The 22,597-nt window shown below is 61.7% G+C and overlaps 1 protein-coding gene across 3 annotated transcripts; it reads right to left on the reverse strand.

Moving 5' to 3' along the window:
• Positions 1–1,170: 1,170 nt before the first annotated feature.
• Positions 1,171–21,544, reverse strand: CSRP1 (cysteine and glycine rich protein 1). 3 transcript variants are annotated; one of them, XM_032466884.1, is made up of 6 exons: positions 21,393–21,544; positions 11,333–11,445; positions 6,320–6,488; positions 5,362–5,491; positions 2,723–2,816; positions 1,171–2,229 (listed from the first exon to the last, which is right to left on the reverse strand). In XM_032466884.1, the coding sequence occupies exons 2-6, from the start codon at positions 11,442–11,444 to the stop codon at positions 2,153–2,155; spliced, it is 582 nt and encodes a 193-aa protein (XP_032322775.1). In that variant the 5' UTR covers position 11,445; positions 21,393–21,544; the 3' UTR covers positions 1,171–2,152. The 3 variants fall into 3 exon arrangements, with proteins under 3 accessions (XP_032322775.1, XP_032322776.1, XP_032322777.1); XM_032466885.1 differs by having other exon boundaries at positions 11,333–11,448; positions 21,403–21,490; XM_032466886.1 differs by lacking the exons at positions 11,333–11,445; positions 21,393–21,544 and adding an exon at positions 7,304–7,325.
• Positions 21,545–22,597: the final 1,053 nt, after the last annotated feature.

Raw genomic sequence — 22,597 nt, forward strand, 5'->3', positions numbered from 1 at the left:
GGGAGGGAGGGCCCCGAGGGGGACTCGGAGAGGAGGGCTGCCCCCCATCACAGCACCACAGGCCGCATGAGGGCTGCTCCACCCAGGGCTCAGATGAGGGGTGTCTGGGGGCCGCCACCGAGGTGGGACCCATTTGGGGAACCGGCAGCTGGGCCGTGGGGGTGACGAGGCCACCGCGGTGCGCCCCCCGGAAGGCAGAGGACTCTGCTCACGCTCTCCTGTCTAATGGAATTTGCCCCGTTCAGCCTTGGGCTTGCTCGGGATGGTCGCTTTCTTCTCTGCTGCTTCCCCCTCTCAGACAGGAATGTCTGTTCCATGCGTGTCCCACGTTTGTATTTTGGAAGGACAGAACACATTTTTTCACAGAGTCACGGCTAAGGAGCATCAGACTGGGGTCTCTCCACGTCCAACCCAGGTGATACCTCAGGAGACTTTAAAGTCGATGCTGGAAGGAGAGTTCAGACTCTGGGGCTGTTGGGATGGAATGAATGAATCCTGCGTGTGCAAAGGACATCAATTTTGGGGGACAGAATGCTGCTAAATCTTTGTGTCCCCCCCAAATTCATGTGTTGAAGCCTAACCCCCAGTGTGATGGTGTCAGGAGGTGGGGCCCCTGGGAGGTGGTTAGGCCTTGAGAGTGGAGCCCTCACGGATGGGCTGGTGCCCCTGGAAGCGCTCCCCCCACCCATGAGGACACAGCGAGAAGAGGGCATCTGGGAGCCAGGCGGCAGGCCCAACCAGACGCCACCTGCCGGCACCTTGACCTTAGGCCCCAGCCTCCAGACTGAGAAATATTTTCCCGTCCACTCCACTCCAGGGCTCCTGGGCAGAAGTGAGCCTCCTGGGTTTGACATGGAAGTTCCTCTTCCTTCTGACTCGGACTCTCCAAGCTGGGCAAAGTTGCGAGCACAGTTCTGGGGACTTGCAGAGCCCCTCACTCCAAGCCCACATGGTTCCCACCTGCGGCCTGGGAGTGGGGCCCCGCGGGGCCAGGCAGCAGGTCTGGGTTGGCTGGGTCCCTCCGGGCAGCGGTTCAGCCAGAACTGTGACCAGAGGAAGCCTCCGCCTGCTTTCCAGCAGACCTCCTGCTAGCGTGCTTCCTCCAGCCAGTCCCCTCCCAGCTCCAGGAGGGTCGCGGCGTCCCCACAGAGCAGAACGGGGCACCAGGGCTCTGTTCTAATGGCTTTATTGACTCAGTGAGGAATCAGCTTGCATCGTCTGCCCTCTAGAACCCCCAGTCCAAGCAGCAGCCCCACACAGTGTGATCCCAGCCCTGGGGACAGCGGAGCCTGGCCCCTCCCTGTCTCTAGCTGCTCCTGACCTGGGGGTGGGGAAGGGATGGGGCGGTGTGGCCAGAGGGGACCCTAGAGGAGGGTGGGTGGCAGGCAGGGCCCTGGGCAGGCAGGGGGAAGGGGTGTCCAGGTGAAGACAGGCTGCATGTGTCTCCCCCCACATCTGAGCGTCAAGCCAGCGTGTCAAGGACTGAGCGCTGCCCCACAGCCTCAGAACCCAGGGTTCACGCGCCCTCAGATCCAGGCCCCTGAATGGGCGGCGTGTATATCATTAGGGCCCCCATCAAACAGGGAGTGCGATGCCCGGGGAGGCAGGACCACATCCTGACCTCGGGCTCTCAGACCCGGGTTGCTCCCCTGCCCGAGAGTGGGGACGTGGGTTCCCCAGTCTCAAAGGCAAGAGACCAAGCAGGGCAGGTGGTCCCTGCAGTTGGTGTCCGTCTGCGTGTCCCCCAGTGACTCCCGAGTTGGGACTCCCTAGGCCTGCTCTGAGGGAACCAAGACGTCCCCGTCTCCCCACCACGGGCACAGCCCTCCCCGGCCTTGCTCCCCTCCCACGGGGTCTGCTCCTCTTGGCCCCACTGATGACGGACACTCGGACTAAAAGACAGGACAGGGGTCTGCGGGGCGGGGCAGGGGTGCCCAGAGACCAAAGCCCTGAGGCCACCTGCTGGTCCAGGGGGAGCTCCTTGTAGGGCGGGGCCTCCAGCAGACCCCAAACCAAAGGGAGCCAGACGCCGAAGTTCAAGTCCTTGGTGACATGTGCAGCACTGAAGGGAGGAAGAATCCTGGAGGTGGCGGGGCTGCCGGGAAGGGGGCTGCGGTGAGAAGCGCAGGCCGGGGCAGCGCAGCGGGCGGGCTCACTCGGAGTGGACCAGGGCCCCGGCCCCCTGCCCGAAGCCAAAGCCCTTGGGCCCGAAGTTTTTGGCATAGCATCCTGCAGAAGGAGGAGAGGGGTGAGCGTGCCCCCAGCAGCCCACAGAGAATGGGGGTGAGAACACGCCCCAGGCACACCTCCGGGCCCCCGCACTGTAGCTACCCCCCGCCCACACACAGCACCTGGCCAGGCCTCTGGAGCAGCAAGTCCAGCAGCAGTACCCCCGGCACCCCCGACAGGGACGGGGTTGCTGGCTCCGCAGCGTAGCCCTTTCCTGCTTCTGGAATCTTAGGAGGATCAAGCCCCCCGTCAGAGCTCTGGACTGGGAGCTGGGAGCCCTGTTCCGGCCCCTCCCCGCCCCGACCTGCCTGTGACCCTGGCCAAGTCCCCTCCCCCTCAGGCTGCCTCCTCATCTGTAACGTGAAAGGGTCTCACTGGACAGTCTCACTGGGTGCTCCGGGACGGACCCCCAGGGCCAGGAACTGGTTTACCTTAGCCAGGGCACAGCTACCCGGCCCCACCCCTCGGGCCTCCCGGTGGGGGAAACACCCACCTTTGCAGTAGATGTCGCCGTCCTTGTCGGCCAGGGTGGTGGACTCCAGGCCTTTGCCGCACTTAGCGCACCGGAAGCAGGACTTGTGCCAGGACTGGGCAGGGAAGGAGACCGTTAGTGTTGCCGCCCCCAGCCCCATCCCCCTGAAGTCTGCCCAGCGGGTGCTGCTGGGAGGATGGGGCCCAGGGGCCGCACAGCGGAGGAGGCAGCCCAGGCCACCTCGCACCTGGTACCACCCTGGAGGAAGTGCTGGGCAGGAAAGCCAGCACCTGTGCTACAAAGGGCAGGTGCGGGGACCACCGCCAAGGCAGCTGTCAACCCAGTCGGGGCCAGTCCAGCCTCACCTCGACCATCCTGCCCGGGACTGCCGGTGTGGGCGCGGCCCTCAGACCCATCCGGGCACCGCCACTCACTGTGCCCCGCTCCACACTTCCTCCCTGGGAGACCGCTGCCTCCATCGCAGCCCAGTGTGAGAGCCAGAGAGTAGTGGGATGTGCCTGGCAGGGGCCTGGCACAGAGGAGGCCCTGTCGGTGGCACCCAGCACCACGGTGGAAGGAGAAAGGGCCCACGAGATGCGCTGAAGCCACAGAAGCCCCTCGTGGTCCCGCAAAGACCAGGAGAAGCCGCTGGGTCTGCACGTGACGAGGGCCAGCTCCCCCAGCCGGCTGAGCGGCCGGCAAGCAGACAGCTCTGCCAGACCGGGAGAGGGAGAGGCTGACAGCAGCAGACAGGACACAACAAGGCCTTTTAAGGGCAAAGAGACTCCCTCGCTGGGCTGGCCGCTGGGGCTGGAGACTGAGACAGGAAACTACCTCCCGGCATGTTTCCTGGCAGCCAGACCCGCGCCTGTTGGCGCCTGCCCGGGGCTCGAGGGACCGCGAGACCCGAGCGCTGAGATAGGCCGGACCCCCGGCACCCGTCCCGGGCCCCGAGCACCCCAGCAGGCACCAGCCTCTGCTGCTCCCCCGTCTCCGGGCAGGCGGAGGCCTGACCACCGCCGCCCTGCCTCCAGACACGCCGGCCTCTTGCCCCGGGGGGCGGCACCCGACACATTCCAGCTGCTCTTGCCCCTTCCTTGGCCCCGAGAGGTGGCGCCTCTGCCTGCCTCTTCTTACCCCTGAGAGACAGCACGGCCCTTACTTCAACTCAGGCCCTGTCCAGGTAACAGAAATACTGACTCGTAGGTACTTTTTGGTGACTTCCTGTTCTCATAACGAGACACAGCGGAAAAACACCAACTTAATAATAATATAATAACGTCTCCTTTTTTTGTATCCCTTAGTCAATGGCAAGGGTCTTCACTCCAACCACACAAGCCCCAAAAGCAATAAAAACAACAACCAGGGCAGCTGGCCCGTGTCCACCGCAGCCCGGCACGACCTCGCCTGGCGGGGCCCACCGCCAGCTCCACTCTAGGTGCAGGACGGAGGCTCGGGTAGGTGAGCGATCGGCCCGCGGCCACACAACCAGCAAACGGCAGGCAAAACTGGGTTTCAAACCAGGTTGCCTAGGGGCTCACTGGTCCTGCTAGGATTCGGGATCCCTGCCCGCCAGACAGCCGTGGACATGGGCTCCGAGACGTGAATGGGCCCGAGCAGGGTTCACGGCAGGGGGGGCGGGGTCTTGGGAGTCAGGTGAACCAGGCCTCACCTCGAGCCTAGCCGTTCCTGCTGAAAAATCTGGCAAAGTCTTTAACGCCTGTGGGTCTCGGCTTCTTTATCTGTAAAATGGGGTAACGCCCCGATCTCCAGCGTGACTGAGCGTTGGATGGAGACCCGCCTGGGCTAGACTTACCCTACGTGTGCGTTTCCTGTCCGCTCCCCCCGCCCCTCCCGGCCCTTCCTCAAGGTTGCAGTCCTGGAAGCCAAGCCTGTGACACCCGCCAAGCCCCTCCTCACCCTGGGCCTCACACGGAGACCCAGCACCCCGTTCCGGCCACACGCCCTGAAGATGCCCGTCCTGTGACTCTCTGGCCGCTAGTCTGAGACGGCAAGCCCCGGGCCAGGGCTCTCAGGCCTCCTCCCTGCAGCCTCGCAGAGGGGTGATTCCCGCTGCGCTCTGGGGGCTGGGGGCCACGTCGGAACCCCACAGGGGGAGGGCAGGCATGCCAGTGAGAAAAAGCTAGCAAAGGCCTCCCAGAGGCTCCGATAGGCCCGGGACCCTGAGAGGCTCTGCCCTGGGAGCACGTGGGTGGATTTCCGAGTCCACACCCTACAAAACAGGAGATATGTGGATTCTCAGGTGGTTCCTAACATTTTCAGATCACAAATCCTTTTGAAAATCTGACAAAAGCCATGAACTGTCTTGCCAGAGAGAGATACGATCCCACAAAACTGCACGCTCTCCTCAGGGGCATCCTCAGACCTGCCTTCTCCAGCCGGAGACTCCATCTCAGCAGCTCCCTAGGGACCATCCGCAGGTGGTTAACACCCGGCTCCCTTGGCGGGGGCGCTGCTGAGCTCGCCTCAGAGACTCCGAGACACAGGGACAAGCAACCCAGGCGGACTGAGGGGCCTCCTTCACGGTGGCTTTCAAACAGAAGGGAGGGAGCTCAAGCCCAGGGCTCAGGCTCCCTGAGCAGAGAGCCAGGGTCGCACTTGCCCAGCTCTGGAGCCCGCCTGCCCGGCAGCCGCCTTACCTTCCCGGCTCCAATCACCTTCTCTGCCGCGTACACGGCCTGGCTGCACCGAGGGCAGCGCTCGGAGCCGCCGATCTTCTGGGCAAACTTGGACGCGTTGGGGTTGGTGGTGGGCCTGTGTCCAGGGGCCCTGTGTGGGGGAGGACGTGCAGTGAGATGACATCACAGCACGATGCGGGGAGGGAGCGGCGAGTGGGTATGGGCACGACCCCGCCTCCAACTCGCCAGGCCGTGATCAGGATGGGCTGCTGGGCCTCCAGGGTCATCTCCACTTCACAGCCGGACACACCAAGGGTCAGTCACTGCCTACACTGACCCCACACGTCCCTCAGACCCCAGGTTAGAACGCTGGAGCCGTGCAACCCTCTGTTTGCCAAGAACCGCCCTCCTCTGCCCGCCTCCTGCAGCCTGTCTACTATGCCAGTCTTTCCAGGAGAAGTCAGCTGGCAAACCCCTCCACGGGGGCCAGGACCTTGGCTGAAATGAGGGGACCCCTCCATCACTTCCATCCATCCCCCGGGCTGAGGAGCTGGCCAGGCCGACCACCAGCACCCCCATTCACAGCAGGCCAGTGGTCAGTGGGTGCTGCGGACCTAGTGACGCCCTGTGTGCTTCCAGGGACTGGACTGACTTCCCTGGAGCGGGGGTGAGTGGGGTCCGGCTGGCACACTCACTGGCTGTGGCACCCAGCAAGTCACTGAGACTGGCTGGGTTTCCTCATCTGTGGAGAGAAGAGGCAGGACCCTGAAATTCTTGGGGTCCCTCCCAGCTCTGACGCCCATGAAAATAGAGGCTGCAGCTGCGTTCAGGGAAGAGCCAGCCTGTTCTAGTCCTGGCCCCTGGCCCCTGCTGCTCCAGCTGGCCCGACACACAGTAGGTGCTCTGTGCTCCGACCTTCTACACTGGGCGGGGGGAGGGGTGGGGAGGGGAGCGGGGAGGGGCGGGGCGCTGAACTCACTCCTCCTGCTTGATGCCCAGCGACTCCCCCCGGTCCATGCTCAGCGTGCCAGCACCCTGCCCGTAGCCGTAGCCCTTGGGGCCATACTTCTTGCCGTAGCAGGACTTGCAGTAGATCTCCTCACCGTGCACGGCCACGGTGGTGCTGTCCAGATTCTTCTTGCAGACCACTGTACGGGGAGGAGGGGAGGACTGAGCCGGTGGGCCCTGCAAGCCCCCTGCCCGCTGCAGCAGAAGCTCTCTGGGGCTTTGCATACACAGCATCCTGGTCTTTCAGGAGCCTGGAAGTGGAAGTCAGGGGGCCAGGGAGCAGGAGGAGAGAGGAGGGGTCTAAGGGGGCTGGCCGAGCCCCTCTCCCAGGAGCCGCCTGGGCCCTCCTTGGTCCTCCCACCCGCAGCACTCCCTGCGTTGATCAGAGCCAACCTGACCCCAAGCCACGGGGATCCAGCTGAGGGCCTTCACTCTGCCCTTGACAAAGAGACCACGTGTCCGACAGAAGAGGAGAGGGAAGGAAGGGAGGAAGGAAGACAGGCAGGGTGTTCCCGACCCCAGCAAGCAGCCCAGAAGGGCTAGCCGTGCGCGCTCGAGGACGGGGGTGCAGGAGCAGCGAGGCACCCGGTAGGAAGGCCAGCATTCACTAAGCGCCCAGCATGGTGGCCTCTGGGACGAGGCACAGGCCACCTCTCACAGCCGTGCGAGGCCAAGTTTCTAATCTCAGAAATCACGTTGCCACAGGAGGAGCTGAGGTTGGACTCTGGGAGGAGTGTCCTGACTCCAGGGCTAAGAGGCAGAAATGGGGTGAACTAGGAAGGCCGTGGGCCAAGTGTGTCCTCCTGTGCTCTCCCACGGGGCCTGGGCCCAGAGCCCACCCAACTCTGCCCCTTCCTGCGGGCGACCCGGGCTGTGCCTTCCTAGCCTCTGCATCCTCTGGGTAACGCAGACAGCAGGGTCGACCCCAGAAGTGGTTGTGAGAACTAAACGAGACCTTGCATGGGAAGTACTTAGCACAGCACCCTGCACACAGTAGGCCACAGTAAATGTCAGCTCCTAACAGTATCACACAGAGTTAGAGCCGTGGGAACACAATGGAGTGTTAGGGGGTCAGGACTCAAGATCGTCTTAGTAATTCTCTCTAGAGACTCAGCTTCCCCCGTTTCTTCCGGTCTTGTCCTCCAGTGCTAACAATCCTTAGATACTGGGGTTCAGTGCCCCCCTCCTCGAGCACATCCTCAAACACGCCCTTCTGAAGACAGAGTCCTGGGGGAGTCCCTGGAGGAGCCAGCCTCTCCTCCCTGCAAGGAGGCGCCCAGCTGAGCTCTGTGAAGCATGCTGTCCCCTGGCCTTTAAAGGGCAGCTCTCTGCCCCCAGGGCCCAGGTTGGAGACTTCGGACTAAATAAGGACCCTCTGGCCCTGCCCCTGAGGTCCCCACCTCACTCCAGCACTCAGTGGTCCAAATATGGACATTCTCACTGCCTCCCCAGGGCTTTGCTCCAGGATGGAGGGACAGGAACAGCGGGCCAAGGGCTCCAACATTCCCTTCTAGGGCGGGAAGGCAGGGGTGGGCCTGGAATTGCTTCCCCAAGTTGACCCAAGTTGAACTGGAAATTCCAAGACCAGAAGGAGGGCGGAAAGTGAGACAGAGTGGCTGGGGGACTGAGGTCTCCTTGAGCTGACAGCCCCCCCCCAGCAGGAGGCCCAGGAGCTTAGGCCAGAGGAGACCCCAGGGTCTACAGTGACACTTCGGATGGCTCCCCGGCATGCCACTTAGGCCCTGACTTCAAGGCCTGAGACCTCCTTGCTGGTTTCTGCTCTGCCTGCTCTCCCAGAGGCCCCACTTCTACACCCTGCTCTGGCCAAGGCCCTCCAGCCCTGGCCAGCCATGTAGCCTGGGCACCTGTGGGCTCCACCAAGGATTAAGGGGGACTTTGATGAAGGCCTAAATAAGTTTCTATCAAGTCACGTTAAGCAAAAACCAACCAACCAACCAACCACAAAACTCAGTTACAGGTTAGAGTATACATTTGCTGGGAAAATGCGCTCCAGAGGCCGGAGGGAAGAGGCAGCCCCAGGTGAGAGGTCAGGGCCCCTTCAACCCATCCCAGCATAGAGTGAGGAAGGAATCCCAAGCCCACAGAAAAGTTCAAGCTCGCACAACTGGCCAGAAGCAGGGCCTGGCCAGGGCCCAGCGTGACCTCCAGGCCTGGTCCTTTTCCACCAGCCTGGGAGTCCTTCTGGGTGGACCAAGTGTGGGGCCAGGAGGGTGAAAATGCACCGAGCACCTTGGCCTGCAGGCGAGGGGACACCGGTGTCAGGGGCACCCGGGGGGGGGGGTTCTGTGAGGGTCCCCGGTGCTCCAGCAGAGAGTCCCACCACCCCGGGGGGGCTTTCTCACCAGCTGACCCTCCCCAGGACGGGGTTCTCACAGCTCAGAGAGGCAGCAGCCTTGGGCAGGTCCCCCGCGGAGCTGACCCTGCCCGCATCCTGCCTGCGGATGGGGACTGGCCGCCCTGCTCGGACCACTGGATTGGACACTGCGGGCCAACAGGGCAGGGGCTGCTCCCGATCTAGCCCGGGCCCCAGACGCGGGGACCCAGAGCCAAGGACTGGGGTGGTCAGAGGAATTTCTCTTGGGGAATCACCCAGGCCTGGCCAGCAAGGGGCCAAGGGGCTAAGGTCCCCAGTACTGCCCGGGCCCAAAGCCCTGCTGGCCTTTCTCCACCTTAGCAGGCAAAGTCCTCTGACTCTGAGGGCGACTCTGAATTCTCGAATTCTTGCTGGATACTCCTTCCCACTTCACCGAGAAAGAGAAGCCCCCTCCGTCCATTCGTAAACGAACCTGCGCCCTGGTGCCGTCCTAGGACCCAAGAATCAGCAGGTGGTGGAGTGGCTCAGACTAGGCCGACGCCCTCGAGCTCTGGGGCCCAGGAACCAGAAGGCGGGAGGCCGCCCTCCCGCACCTCCCCAGCCTGATCTCCCACAACTGTTGCTGATCCTCCACGCCCCCACCCCACGCAGGCCTGCCCGTTCCTTCCTGCGCCCCCGACCCCCTGTGTTCATTCCTGACTTCCCTCCACCGCCAATCAGACCAGCCGCCAAGCCAAGCTGGGCGGCGGGCCTCTCAGCACAGCTGGCCCTTTTCAGTCCATAGTCAAAGCAACCTCTGAGAGCAGAGAGGGGTCCCTGGGGCCAGCAGTCTGGGCCCTCTCCCCGGCCAGTGCCAAGCCCTCTGACTCCCTCTGAAAACATAAACGGCTTGAAAATTCCTGAGCTGAGCGAACTGCTGACTACACGACACTGCCAGCTGCCTCCTCCTCCACGGGCCGGAAGCCAAGGGCTTCAGCAAAGCTCTTCTACCACCCACATGGCGGATGGACAGACGGATGCAGCCCCCGGTCTGTCTCTGGGGCAGCCGGCGGGCTGTGTGGTGGGTGGAAGCTTCTGGCTGGTCCTCCCGGCAGCAGGTAGACCAGCTGGACATCCAAGGAGCTGTGGCCCTTGGCCCATCTGGACTCTGCTCTGGAGCCCAGATCTCCTGGAAAAAACGCAGCCCCCCTGTCCCCACCCTGCTCGTGTGAAGCAGGGTGGACGGCCCGTTTCCTGGCAGGCTGGGATGTCAGTCCCTGGAGGTGTCCTGGAGTTACACCATCTTGCCCGCAGACCCTCAGCATTGTGTGTGTGTGTGTGTGTGTGTGTGTGTGTGTGTGTGTGTGTGTGTGTGTGTGTGTGTGTGTGTGTGTGTGTGTGTGTGTGTGTCTGGGGAGTGGCCATCATTTACTGAACACTCACAGCTGCTCTAAGTGCTGTGTTTGTTTTCTGAGCTCCTTTCAGGTTATTCTCACAACCCCCGGCCGCATCCTCCACGAGGCAGGTGTCATTATCTCCCTGGTAATGTTGGGAAAACTCAGCCAGAGAGAAACCAAATAACTGGCCCATCACCACACAGGTAACAACAATGCACATTCAAACCCTGACCGACTGGTTCTGAAATAACACGTCTGGCTGCCGGCCACGCCGCCTGGACATAAGGAAAACGCAAGCTACCTCTTCCTGTAAGCCAGCACCGGCTCTGTTTACAGGAAACCCCATCATGTAGGAATCTGGGGGCTCCCGGAGCCACCACTTCCTGGGTGCTCTGAACACAGGGCCCGGCCCAGGCACCGGCCAGCAGAGCACCGAGGCCTCGGCATCCCCGGGGCACCCAATGCTGCGCAGCTCCCCGCTCACGGCTCCCTGCTGGTCCAGGCCGTGACCTACAGGAGCTAATGTCAAGGCGGGAACGGGAAGGGAGGGAAGTGGGCAGCTGGCCGCAGGGGTCGGGGAGGGAGGGCCCAGCTCCTCCCAGACGCAGCTTCGCAGCCTCCCCGAGGCGGCTGCCTCCTTTAAAACTGTGCAGCACCGCGTCAGGTTCAGGCGTCCAGTGCGGCGGCTCACACTGGTGAAGGCTGTGCCCGCCTGCAGTCGTTCTAAAGCTGGCGGCGTTCCCCGTGCTCACAAACCGTCCTTGCAGCCTCCCTATTTCACACGCAGTGGCTGGTGCCCCTTCACACCCCACCCCTCTCCCCTGCTAACCGCTGGTTTGTTCTCCTCATCTGGGGCGTCTGCTGCCTTTCAACAAGGGACAGTCGGGTCCAGAGGCGGGTGCAACTGTGGGCTGAAAGTAAGTGTCTCCCTCTTAAATGATGGGTTCGTGGCAGGGAGAGAAAGACGACAGGGGGACTGGGAAGTTCTCCGGCCAAATCTTCGCCTTGGCTCCCAGCCCCAGAGCGTCTGCCACCGCCCCTAGCTCGGCCCCCAGAAAACAGCTTCTGAGGGAACAAAGAGGCCCTTAAGTGCCTCCCTCCCCAGCTGCGCTGCAGCCAAGAGTCGGCCTGTTCACATCCCGGGGCCATCTGGGGGCGGGGCCGGCTCGGGGGCGGGGCCGGCTGGGGGCGGGGCCAGCCCTGGCGTGGCTGGCTGGCCGGCCAGCCGGCCGGCCGGTCCCCATGGCAACAGCAGGGCCTGGGGCGTACTCACTGCACAGGAAGCAGGATTTGTGGAAGCTGCTGCCTTCGCACTGAACCTCTTCCGCGAAGTACACGGTCTTCTGGCACACCCCACACTTCTTGCCTCCTCCCCAGTTCGGCATTCTGAAATTGGACACAGAAAGGGGAATTAATTTTGCAGGGGGAGGGAAACACGGGTTGCCCACAGGGCACGTGCCACAGGCCACGTGCCACAGGGCACCTCCTCCTGCGCGGGGCCCGCGAGCGCTCACTGAGCGCGGCTGCCAGTCCCCTGCCAGGCGCTCCGAAGAAGCCAAACAAACGTTAAGACACAGGCTCCACAAAGAAGGCGGGAGGAGCAGTAACCGGGAACCCTCCGCTCCGGGCGTCAACATGGGGGAATCTCAGCGATTAATTTGGAGCCAAAGAAGCAGATAAGCTAGAATTCACAAAACAGCTTACTTATGTCAGGTCCACAAGCAGGCAAAGTTCATACCGTCGAGGGATGAGCACAGGAGCGGGAGCGTTTAGAGAAAGGCGGGGGTGATGAGCTCAGACTACTCTGGGGTTTGTCTCCTCGAAGGCAGGTGGACAGCAGAGCGGTCCAGTTACACACACACGTGCATACGTACGTAGATACATGTTTTCTTTTCAGATTCTTTTCCACTATATGTTATCAGGGAAATTGAACATAGCTCCCTGTGCTGTATGGTAGGTCCTATATGCTCTTTTGTATGTAAAACATAGTTCACCACAAGTACACTTTTTTTTAAAGCAGGAGGCAGGCTCACGGGACACAGTTCTCAAGCTGTAGAGTCCATTAGAATGTGGGGTTGGGGCTTGTGCAAAATCAGATTTTCTAGCGCCACCCCGGACCTGATGAATCATGACTTCTGAGGATGAGGTACGACTTTTAACAAGCACCCCAGGTGCGTCCGAAGGAGGCAGCCTGGGCCGGCTCTGAGATACTCTGGGTGTTGGTTCTGAGCTGGGGTCCTGATGCCGCCGCTCACTGGTTGTGTGGAAGGTGGTTGGGCTTTCAGAACCTTGACTTCTGCCTCTGCAAAACGAGGATAAAAACTAAAGCTACTTGCTAGATTATTTCTGGGGACTCAATGAGACACAGCATGTCAGAGGCACAGCACAGAGTAGAGTGAGTTCAGGGATCTGGGATGATTATTAGAGCAGAAATCCAAGCCTGCCGGCACAGATATAAATGCCCAGAGAGCTCGGAGGCTGGGGAAGACCCACCTCAATCACTATGAACAGGGGCACGGCTGCAGGACCACAGCCTTCCGGCTCTTTGGACGAACGCGCACGGGGGAAGGGGTTTCACTGGACCACAGGCAGCTGTGGGTACAGCATGGTGATGCGGTGAGTATGGGGGACACAGGGGCTGGGAACCGGAGGGCGGGGCCAAGGGGCTATGGCCTCTGGAGGGAGGCAGCTCCCCAGGACTTGTGTCATGAAAACGCTGAAAACAGGGATGGGGCCTCCAGAGCCCACCCTCCTGGTACAGGGTTGTGCCAGCAGTGAGACACCAAGGGTCAAGGGCAGAGGGGCGTGGGCTTCACTGCTGGGGAGCCTCCCATCTGACGGCGGCGTAAGGAGAAACACCCGCCACCCCAAAATGTCTCCTGGGCAAATGTTTTCAAGCTGGAACCAATAGAGGCCAAAGACTCAGGAAGAAACTGTGACCTTCCCCACAACTGCCTAAAAAACGTAGACAGAGCGCCTGTCGCCGAAATAGTTATCAGCAGAGACACTGGCAAAGAATACAGGCTGGCTGTGGTGGGGCACTCAGCAGTGCCAGGGGTCAGAGCCCACCCACCCCACTGTCCCTGAAGGCCTAGCAAACATGGCTCCACCACACGCCTGCTTTTCCACCTCCATGCCAATTGCCTTCCTCCTCACTGAGGTCCCAAACCACTACCCCCAACATCCTCTTTTTGTCTTGAGCTGAAGACGGTATTTAAAGTGAGAGTTCCAGTCTTTGGGGAATTCTTGGATTTTCTGGGTCTCTCCCAAGGACACGTTATTAAACTTTGATTTTCTCCTGTTCATCTGGCTCATGTCTATCTAATTCTTTTCCAGCCAGAAAAACCTAGAAGGGTGGAGGGAAGTTCCTCCTCCCGACAGTGGACACGGGTCTCAGCTCAAGAAGAAGGTCCAGTCCAGGTTCACTACCAAGTCCCAGGGCCCTGTGTGCCCCTGGCACACAGGGGTTTGTTCAGGCGTTGGATGAACAGGATGCCCTAATCCCGGGACCAGCGTGCTCCATCCTGGCAGGGTCAGGGGCCAGCAGAAGTGCTCAGCGGCTGTGTGCGGGCCGGCAGCAGGGCTGCCCATGCGGAAGTGGTGTTGGTGGCACTGGCTACCATGGACGCTGGGGCTGGACTGTCACCAAGACTATGGGAATCTCTGGCAAGGCTCTGTCAGAGCAAAGGAGACAGTCACACTTACTGCCTCTGCTCTGTCCTCCCACATCCCGAAAGCTGGGGTTCCCTCTGGTCCCTCCCTCTCCCGTTTCCTGTGGTTCCACTGCACCTACAGTCATCCCCTGCCGAGGACGTCCACGTGCCCCTGACCTTGACCTCTCCTCCAAGCCCAGGCTCAGGTGAGCATCTCGCCTGGATGTCCCGTGAGCACCTCGATTTCAGGAGTGACCTGAGCTCATGACCTTTTCTCTCCGACTTGTTCTTATTCCTGACTTCTCCGTTTTGCTGCTGGAACCACAACCACTCTCTCCATCGCTAAGGAGTCTTATCCCCAAGCCTAGAATGGGGAGCTCTTCCCCCCACCCCTCTTATGGGCACCTGCACCGCGTTCCCCTTTACCGCTCACTCCACTCTGTGGGGAGCCTGATGGTCGCTCCTCTCCCGGCCCCTTTCCCACCCACCAGATCTGCTCATCTTCCCTCGGCTGGCCCACTACCGCCCCCTTGAAGGGGACGCCATGCTCCAATCCCCTTCTCCTTGGTAACCGCCCCAGTTTTCAGCCAGGGCATGTGGCCTGGACCTAAGCTGACCAGCCAAGGTGACCACCTACATTTTCAGGCCAATGAGACAGAAGGGAGTTCTGGGGGCTCTGAGAAAAAAACACCCCGATCTTTGGAGACAAGGTCCTGGAAGCAAGCTCCCCTGGCCCGAGTGAGGAGGGGGCAACGGGCTTCCGGGGTGTGGTTTCCAGGTCGGGGGCCCACCCGGCCCAGGGTGAAGCCAACAGTGGGGAGGGCAGAGCTCAGAGACAGAGGAAAGGGAGACCCGGTGACATCACGGAGCCCCGGAATTAAGCCAGACCTAGGCTGGCTGTCTCCACATTCTCGTTAAACTAGCGAAATGCCCTGGCTGTTTAAACCAGTTACTTTACAACTGAACGCATCCCCCAGAGGACAAGTCTGGCCACCCGGCTCCTGAACTCCCCCTCCTGAACTCCCCGCACGAACACAGCCCCGCCCCCGCCCACCTGCCAGTGACTCCCCGCTGCCTGGGAACCTCCCCTCCTCCCCCAGCTCCGTCTCCTGCTCCAGCACCTCGCACGTTATTGGGGTTGGTGAGTTAATCGCTGTGTGGGGCCTGCGCAGACCCGTGTGGGAGAGGACAGCCGGCCCCAGTGAGGCCTGGCATGTGGGACGCCCTCAGCTGAAGCCCATGCTTGGGGAGGGGGAGGCTGGCCGGGCCATTGACTACATAGGCCCAGCCTTCCCCTCCGGGGTCCTGGCCCGTCCCCAGGCCCAGCCTTCTGCACGCCCTGATACCCCCTGCAGACAGGATTTCTCTCCCTCAGAAAACAACCCAGGGGCCTGAGCTCCCAGACCCCCGGGGCCAGCCCCCAACCCCAGCGTCCGATGCCCACCGGTCCTCCAGCCCCTCTGCCCTGCTGAGCAAGAGCTCAGGGCTGCAAAACCCCACAGCAGGAGGGACAGTCGGGCAAGAAGAGCAGGGCGCGCTGGTCTGCCTGACCGCTGACCACCTCCCCTCGTCCTCGCTGCAGGGCCCAGGTCCACGCGCGCAGCCACTGCTCCACGGAGCGACTTGCATGGGGGGAGGGGGCATGCTCTGAGCCCGACACCCCGGAATTCCGGTCCCCTGCGGGGGCATTTCAGGAACAGCCCCAACATGTGAGGGGAGTACTGGGGGACATGCCACCAGCTTTGCCTCTGACAAGGCGGCCAGACGTGACCCCCAGAACCCTGGCCCCATGGCACCAGGAAGACAGCCCGCCCTTGAGTCTGTGGGCCTAATGTGTGCTGGACAGTCTACAAACACCAACCCACTGCTCCTCAGCCCCTGGAGGTAGGGGACACGTCCACCACACGGATGAGGAAACAGGCCTGGGGAGGCCGGGCCACTCGCCTGCGATCACGGGACTGGAGGAGGCCGAACTGGGTCCAGCGTGGCCGGGCCACCCCAGCTGCCATCGTGTTCGGGGGGCTGCACTTAGGAGGCCTCAGGAGGGTAGCGCTCCTCCCTCACCTCGCTCTCCTCCCCCTCCCCCGAGCCCGCAGGGGATGTCCTCCAGCCCTCAGGACACCCCTCAAGGAGGAGGGTTCCCCGACCACGTGGTGGGCAGTGCTTTGTTCCCAGACACAGAAGCCCTTCTGCCTGGGGGGGGACCCACAGTGACAACAGGCTGCCTTTGTTTTCTGTGGCTCCGTGTCCGTGTCTGGGGCTGACATCCAGCAGGGCCCAGGGAGTAGGCAGGTGAAATCTGCCCAGGACACCTCTGCGTGGGCCATACCTGAGCCAGGCCCCGTGGTGGGAGTCTCCCTTCCGGAGCCCAGAGAGGGGACGAGGGCTCGGTACTTTGGGGGAAAGTGACCATGTCCACTGCCAGGAGGTTCCCAGGCAGCCCGGGGCTCCTCTCCCCCCTGCCCATGTGAGGACCCCTGCAGGGGACCTGCCTGGGGGGGGTCTCAGCCGGGGGAGCCCTGGCCACCTCCTTCCCGCTGTGGGGGCAGGGGCTGCTCTCACACCACCCCTCCTTTCTGTCCAGCATCTCTTCTCAACAGCCAGGGTCTGGCTGGCAGGCCAGACTGCCTTAAAAGGAAGCCTGCTTCTCAGGCCTCCTGCAGAGCTCGGGGAGGGGCGGGGGGCCGGGCTCCTTCTCAGGCCCTGCAGGAGACAGAAGGAAAGACTTCCCTAGGTCAGAGCTCAGAGGTCAGGAAAATAGGATCCAGACGCATCTCTCCTGGCAGACCCGACCGACCTGGGGAAGTCGCTTCCCTCCCTGGGCCGCCGTCTGCTTGTCTCCAAATCAGACAATCCCCTGCCGCCCTAAGCTGCTGTCCTGAGGATCAGATGAGAAGGTGTGAAGGTCGGCCCAGGGCCTGGCACCCCCGAGGTGCTCACTCCTGACTGCCAGGCCTGGCGTACCTGGCCGACCCTCTCCTGCCAGATGTAGAGCCAGACGGCCCCTCTCCTGCCCAGCCAGGCCATGTCCGGGAGGAGCAGGGCTTGGGACATAGCCAGCCAAAGAGGGGTCGGGACTCCCTGCCTTCTCCATGGGCCCAGAGAAGGAGGGGGACCCGGGCCCTCCCTCCTTTGGGGTTTAGTCCCCCAGGGGGAGCCTTGTCTTGATGTCACACCCATTTGTGTTTTGCTCTGGGTGACCAGGCTCCTATGGTCACACCAGCCACCTAGGGGTTTGTGGCGAGTCCCCTGCAGAGTCCAGGTTTGTCCTACTTCGTGCTGTTGATCATCTCGACAGAGGCCAGGCTGAATGGCTGGAAACGTCTGGCCAGCTATTCACCTGAGATGTCAGGACCGCCAGGGCCGGCCAGACCTAGAAGCCCAGGACGGTCTTTCCCAGCCAGTGGCTAGCTCGGTCTGCTGTCCCTCCTTCCTGTCAGGTTGTTGCATGAACAGCTCCTTCCAGACCCTTTGTCTTGAGAGCAGAGACCCAAGACCGGGCTCCCATGCAGCAGAGTACGGGGCAGATGCAGACCAAGACTCCCACGTTCACTCCGCATGGCCTGGAAGTCAGGCTGAGGTGTCAGGTCCGGTGTGGTCATGTCTCAAGTTTAAGAAACCATCTCTGGGATGTTCAGACCTCAACTGCTGGCCACTAGCGTCTAAGGGACAGTCCCCTCCCTTCTTATCAGTGGTTTGACCTGACAAACCACTCCATGCCTTTATTTCTCCAGTGGAAAAGTCCCATGTCTCCCATTCCACAACCCCTTGTTCCCCGGGGGCAGAGAGCTCAGGTCCCCACCCACTGGGGCTGCTAGAGACCTGCCAGGTGTTTGTCTACGTAGCATTACCTGGCCGTGTGGCATCTGGCCAGGTACACAGGGGAGCTGTCATCCTTTCCGACTGGCAGCTCAGCTTCCTCCTCCACCCCCCACATCAGGAGGGCAGCCAAGGAGAAAGCGGGGGGGCACCCTGCTGCTCAGGGCTGGAGCCCAAGGCTTGGAGGTGACACCGGAGAGCCTAGGAAACAGTCCTCCTCTGAGAGTAACTCTCACTGGTGGGGGGACGAGGGGCCAACACAGGGGTACAAACCCTGCACGTGACGCAGCCTCTCTGTGAAGCACCACTGTGCCACGACCCCTCTGGACCCCACGCCCCAGACCTGACTGTCATTCGGGATCGCTCTCTCTCCCTCTCTGTACGTTTTCTTTTCTTTTTTTAAAACTTTTAATGGAGGTGCTGGGGATTGAACCAGGACCTCGCACAATGCCAAGCACATGCTCGACCACTGAGCTATACCCTCCCCTGTAAGTTCTGTCTTTCCCCACCCAGGCCGAGGCCTGTGGGATGGTGAGCTGGTGCGGGCCATCCTGTGTGCTTGTCCCCGAGTGCCTTTTACAGCACAGCACTCCACCCTTGGACTTCAGAAACCCGAAGGTCACAGAAGTAGAATTTGGGGTCTAGGATTTATTTCCAGTATTTCAAAGCTATTACACGAGCTCTAATGGAAAAGAATCTGAAAAATATATATATGTATGTACGCATATGTCTAACTGAATCACTTTGCTGTCCACCTGAAACTAACATTGTAAATCAACTACACTTCAGTAAAAAGTAAGAATTAATAAGAAAAATTTTAAAAGAACTATTACAGGAAATCTTATGTGATACACTAAGGTCTCAGAGACTAACCACCAGATCAAGTTTCTTTGTCTTGGTCTGAAACGAAGCCAGCTGAGAGGGTAACGGTTGGTTGGTTATCCCCTGCTGAAAAGCTCTGAGTGATTTTTCATGATTAACTGTTAAAAGGCAAAAACAAAACACAGGAGTGCTTAGACCTTAGAAAAACAAGTTGTCTGCCGCTGACATCTCCAGGAGCCCCCGCCCGGGGAGGCGGGGCGGGCACAGCGGGGGTGGGGTCTGCTGCCTCGCCGCTATGGAGGGGTCAGACGCTGCCCTCCAGCCCTGGAGAGCACTGGCCACCCCAGCTGCCTCGGTATTTACGCTCCTTACCATACATGGGAATTGCTCAGTGCTGACGTCAGACAAATTCCTGGGGTGCTGCGTAGTCACGGCCACAGGAATTCCTGACGACTGGGAACCACAGGCAGAGGCCGGTACCCAGCTCCCCCCCCCACCTCCAGTGCGCGTGCGCGCGTGTGTGTGTGTGTGTGTGTGTGTGTGTGTGTGTCCTTCCTGCAAACCTGGCACCAAAATTCAAACACACATCAGACCTGGTGAAAGCAGACCTCCTGGGACCCCCTCCCTTCCTCCCAGGCCAGGCCGCAGGGTTACGACCCAGAAGTCGGGAGTTCTAGCCTGACTCCATCCTCGTGCACACCGGCAGAGCCACATCTTCCTTCAGTCGTTTAGAAGCCACTGTAAAGTCCTTTGTAGTGCGCGCGTGTGTTTCGCCAATGGCAGACACGTCCTTGGCGAGCTGGCCCAGAAATAGGAAATGTGGCAGAGGAGCGAGAAACCCTGACGTGGGGACGGGGCTCGGGTTCAGGAAGGCGTCTGCCCGGGTCTGAATGGCGGCTGCAACTCTGAGCAAGTTACTAACCATCTCTGAGCCTCAGCGTCTCGTCTGTAAGACAGGGAGCAGCCGTCCCTACTGCGCAGATGCCCGGGTGACACACACCAAGGATGCAGGCCAGGCCCTGTGCCTGGCATGTGCCTACCATCCTCTCAGGGAAAGGCCAACCCAACACTCACCCTCCTGTTTCGGGCCTCTCTCCGTATTTGCCGACACACCTGAGGAGCAGCAAATGGTGACCTTTATTCTCACCAGAGCCTCGAAATGTTTACGCAAGACTTCGTCCTCACCAAGCCAGCCTCTCACCATCAGCCACCTCACAGACGTGTAAACTTCAGCAGCCTCTCATGATGGCCTGGCTTTCCCACAGGCGACCCACAGTGAACAGAAACGTCGCATCCTTTCCCTCACCTGGTCCTCAGTCCCACTCACAGAGGACACCTGGCTGGTAACCATTTGCAGGGTTCGTGAGTGTCCAGGAGGGCAGCTCAGTCCTACCCGATTCGTGCACCAAATATTTACCGATCACCAACCAGGTGCCAACACTACACTCCCAGGCTGGGAGGACCCGCCAGCTCACGAATGTTTGCCATGAGAAGTGAAAACACCTGGGCCGGAAGGCAGGCGCTCGGGCAGACCCGAGGCTGAGGCCTGTGCACTGCTGTCTCGTTTTATTAGCAGCCCAGTAGCAGGGGTGGCGGGCCCGCTTTCAGGCTCTCCCCTGTGTCCGCCTCGACCCTCGACACTGGGCAGTGCTGCCCCTCCCCCTCCCTGGCCCCCAGCACACCCTCTGTGGGCTAAACTTCCTTGTCTGCCTGTCCCCTGCCCTGCCCCAGATTCCCACCTGAGGCATATGGTCATTCTCTGGGAGACCATGAGCAGTACGAGGCTGGACTCAGCCTCAAGGACAGTCCCTCCTGCAAGAGATGGCCTTACACCCACCCCCACTGGTGTCCACCTTGAACATGAGGGGCCGAAGGTGAGTGACAGCAGGGGCCGCTCAGCAGCCTTCCCCAAATCCTACTGGGGAGAAATCCCCAGCCTGCCCTCCGAGATGAGACGGGCAGCCACACCTCCAGCCTCCTTAGCTTCCGGGGAGGCTGGGGGGAGGCTGAGTCCCACTGGGTCCCAGGTCTGCGCAGTGCATTCCCAGCACCACCCCTCAGTGGGACTGAGCACAAGAGGTCAAGTCACTTGTCCCAGACCAGCTAAGCACTCAGTGGCAAATCCAGCTGTGGAGACCAGGTCAGTCTGCCTTCCAACAGTCTCCCACTGAGCCGGGTGGACTTCCCGGGGCAGCTGCTGTGCCAGGAGCCCCAGGTGGAGCCCCCTCAGCTGGGAGGCGCCTGACCCTCCATTCACCCCCAGGAGCAGGGGTGATGGCCAGAGCCCAGGCCTCAAGGGAAGGGCTGAGCCCACCTACGCTCCTGCCTAGACCCAGGTCTGGATTAGATCAATACACAGGGCAGGAGTTTGCAGAACCCGCCCGAGCGGAATGAGAGTAGGTAAAACGCTCACTTCCAGGTTTCTGGCGGGCAACGCACTGCAACTTGCTGTAAGTGTGCTAACTCCGGCCCCTTTCTCGCCCCCAGGCTTCAGGGGCTGAGGCCGCCAGACACTGTGTTCCTTCAGGCTTGGGTGACCACCCCCCGCAGCACCAAAGCGCAGGGGGGTGGGGGGCTTCCATCTCGTCGTTTAGGAAGAGTGAAACTCGCACCTGCGCCCCGGGCACGGCCGCCCCAGGCCCGGCCGAGGCCAGATGTTCCCCCGCCCTACCCGCGGGCACGTTCTCCCGGGGCAGGAGGGGGGTGGCACGGATGCTCTCACCCCTCGCGGTACAATGAGCGTCAGTGCGCGCAGAATCGCCGATTGTTCCGCCGGAGGAACTGCAGGCGATGGGGAGGCGAGGGGGAAGCCGGGCCGTCCCGGGTCAGGGGCACTTGGGGGCCCTTTGTGTCCGGGGACCCGGGGGCGGGGAGAGGCCCTGCGCCTCCTTAACAGAGAGCCGCGGCCACTTCGCCCCACTCCTCGGGCCCGCGCCGGCCTGGGTCGCACTTCCTTGCGACCGTCCCCGCAGCCACCCGGCGCGGTGGGGCGGCCAGGCGGGGAGCTCCACGCGCGCGGAGGGCCCCGGACGCACTCACCTGGCGGCGGGCGGCGGGCGGCGCGCGGCGGGCTGCGGGCGGGCGGCGGGCGAGCAGCGCTCTGCAAGCCGAGCCGGGCGTGTCCGGCCCGCGCGCTGCGCGCCCGTTTTGTTCCGCTCCAGGAGGGCGTGTCCCGGCCACGCCAACCAGTGGGCTTTGCACACTGCACCACGGCAGCGCCAGTGTCACCACCCGGGGCTGATGTCACCGCACAGGCGCCGCCCCCAGACCCCGGGCGGCCTGGCGGCGCCGCGGGGACCCCTGTGCGCCCCGCCGCTGCGAAAGCGGCGTCGCACACGTGCCCGGAACTTGTGGGGGTTCCCTGGCAGCCGGATGCGAGGGTGGAGACAGAGGTGATCTGAGAGATAAAGACTGCTGATAAACTTGTGACACAAGAGAAGGGGGGGGGGTCTCACGTTTCGCATCCTGGTGGCAGAGTGTCAGGGACACATGTGGGCGCCAGGGGAAGACAGCCCTGAGCTCTGATCCCGCCCCTTCCGCGTAATAGCTGGTCCCCTGGCCCAGACTCCCCGCCCCTAGGCCTCAGGTTCTGCATCTGGGAAGCGGGTGCAACCACAGGGATGTTTGGGGTGGGCGCGCAGGAGAAACGGAATAGGACTCGTAAACCTTCAGCAGTGGCTCTGGATGAGTACAGCTGCCCCTCCAACAGCCCTGGTCCTCAGCCTTCCCAGAGCTTCCCTGCTGTTCACAGGAGGACACTCCACTCCACAAAAACAGCAGCTCTGAGAAGCCGGTTGGCCTCCAAGCATCAGTGTGATGGACACAAGCTCCAGCCACTCAGAGCTGCCCTGAGGCGGTTGCCAGTGGTGAGCCGCCCTTACCAGCTCCCAGCCCTTCCCCAGCCGGCGCCTGCTGCCCCATTTCAGAGTGTGGAGACACTCCACCTGGAGGAACTGCCGCCAAGGTCAGGGTGGAGCCTCCACCTCTTTCCTGGAGGCAGGAACAGCCCAGGAACCCAGTGCTCCGACAGAGAAGGCGGTCCCCGGGGAAGCAGGGCCCAGATGGGGAATAGAGGAGCCAGGTTCTAACGGAAGGTGCCATCAGCGGTCCTGCCTGCCCCGCTTAAGGCGCCCGCCCTTTGGGACTTGTGGATCTGGACCCGGAGGAACGTGCGAGTCTGAGAAACTGGTGTTCCCAGGGGTGGGAGAGCCTCAGGGCACAGAGCCCTTTCTCCTCGTTTGTGG

The sequence above is a fragment of the Camelus ferus genome, chromosome 23 (genome assembly GCF_009834535.1).
Source record: "Camelus ferus isolate YT-003-E chromosome 23, BCGSAC_Cfer_1.0, whole genome shotgun sequence".
In the NCBI taxonomy this organism is placed as follows: Eukaryota; Metazoa; Chordata; class Mammalia; order Artiodactyla; family Camelidae; genus Camelus; species Camelus ferus.

Excerpts from the sequence above, each read along its gene's own strand:
- CSRP1 (XM_032466884.1), bottom strand. The coding sequence starts at position 11,444 with ATGCCGAACTGGGGAGGAGGCAAGAAGTGTGGGGTGTGCCAGAAGACC. Across the intron at positions 5,492-6,319 it reads CTGGGCATCAAGCAGGAGGA|GGCCCCTGGACACAGGCCCA; the intron begins GTGAGTTCAGCG and ends TCCCCCACACAG. Across the intron at positions 2,230-2,722 it reads CGGCGACATCTACTGCAAAG|GATGCTATGCCAAAAACTTC; the intron begins GTGGGTGTTTCC and ends CTCCTTCTGCAG.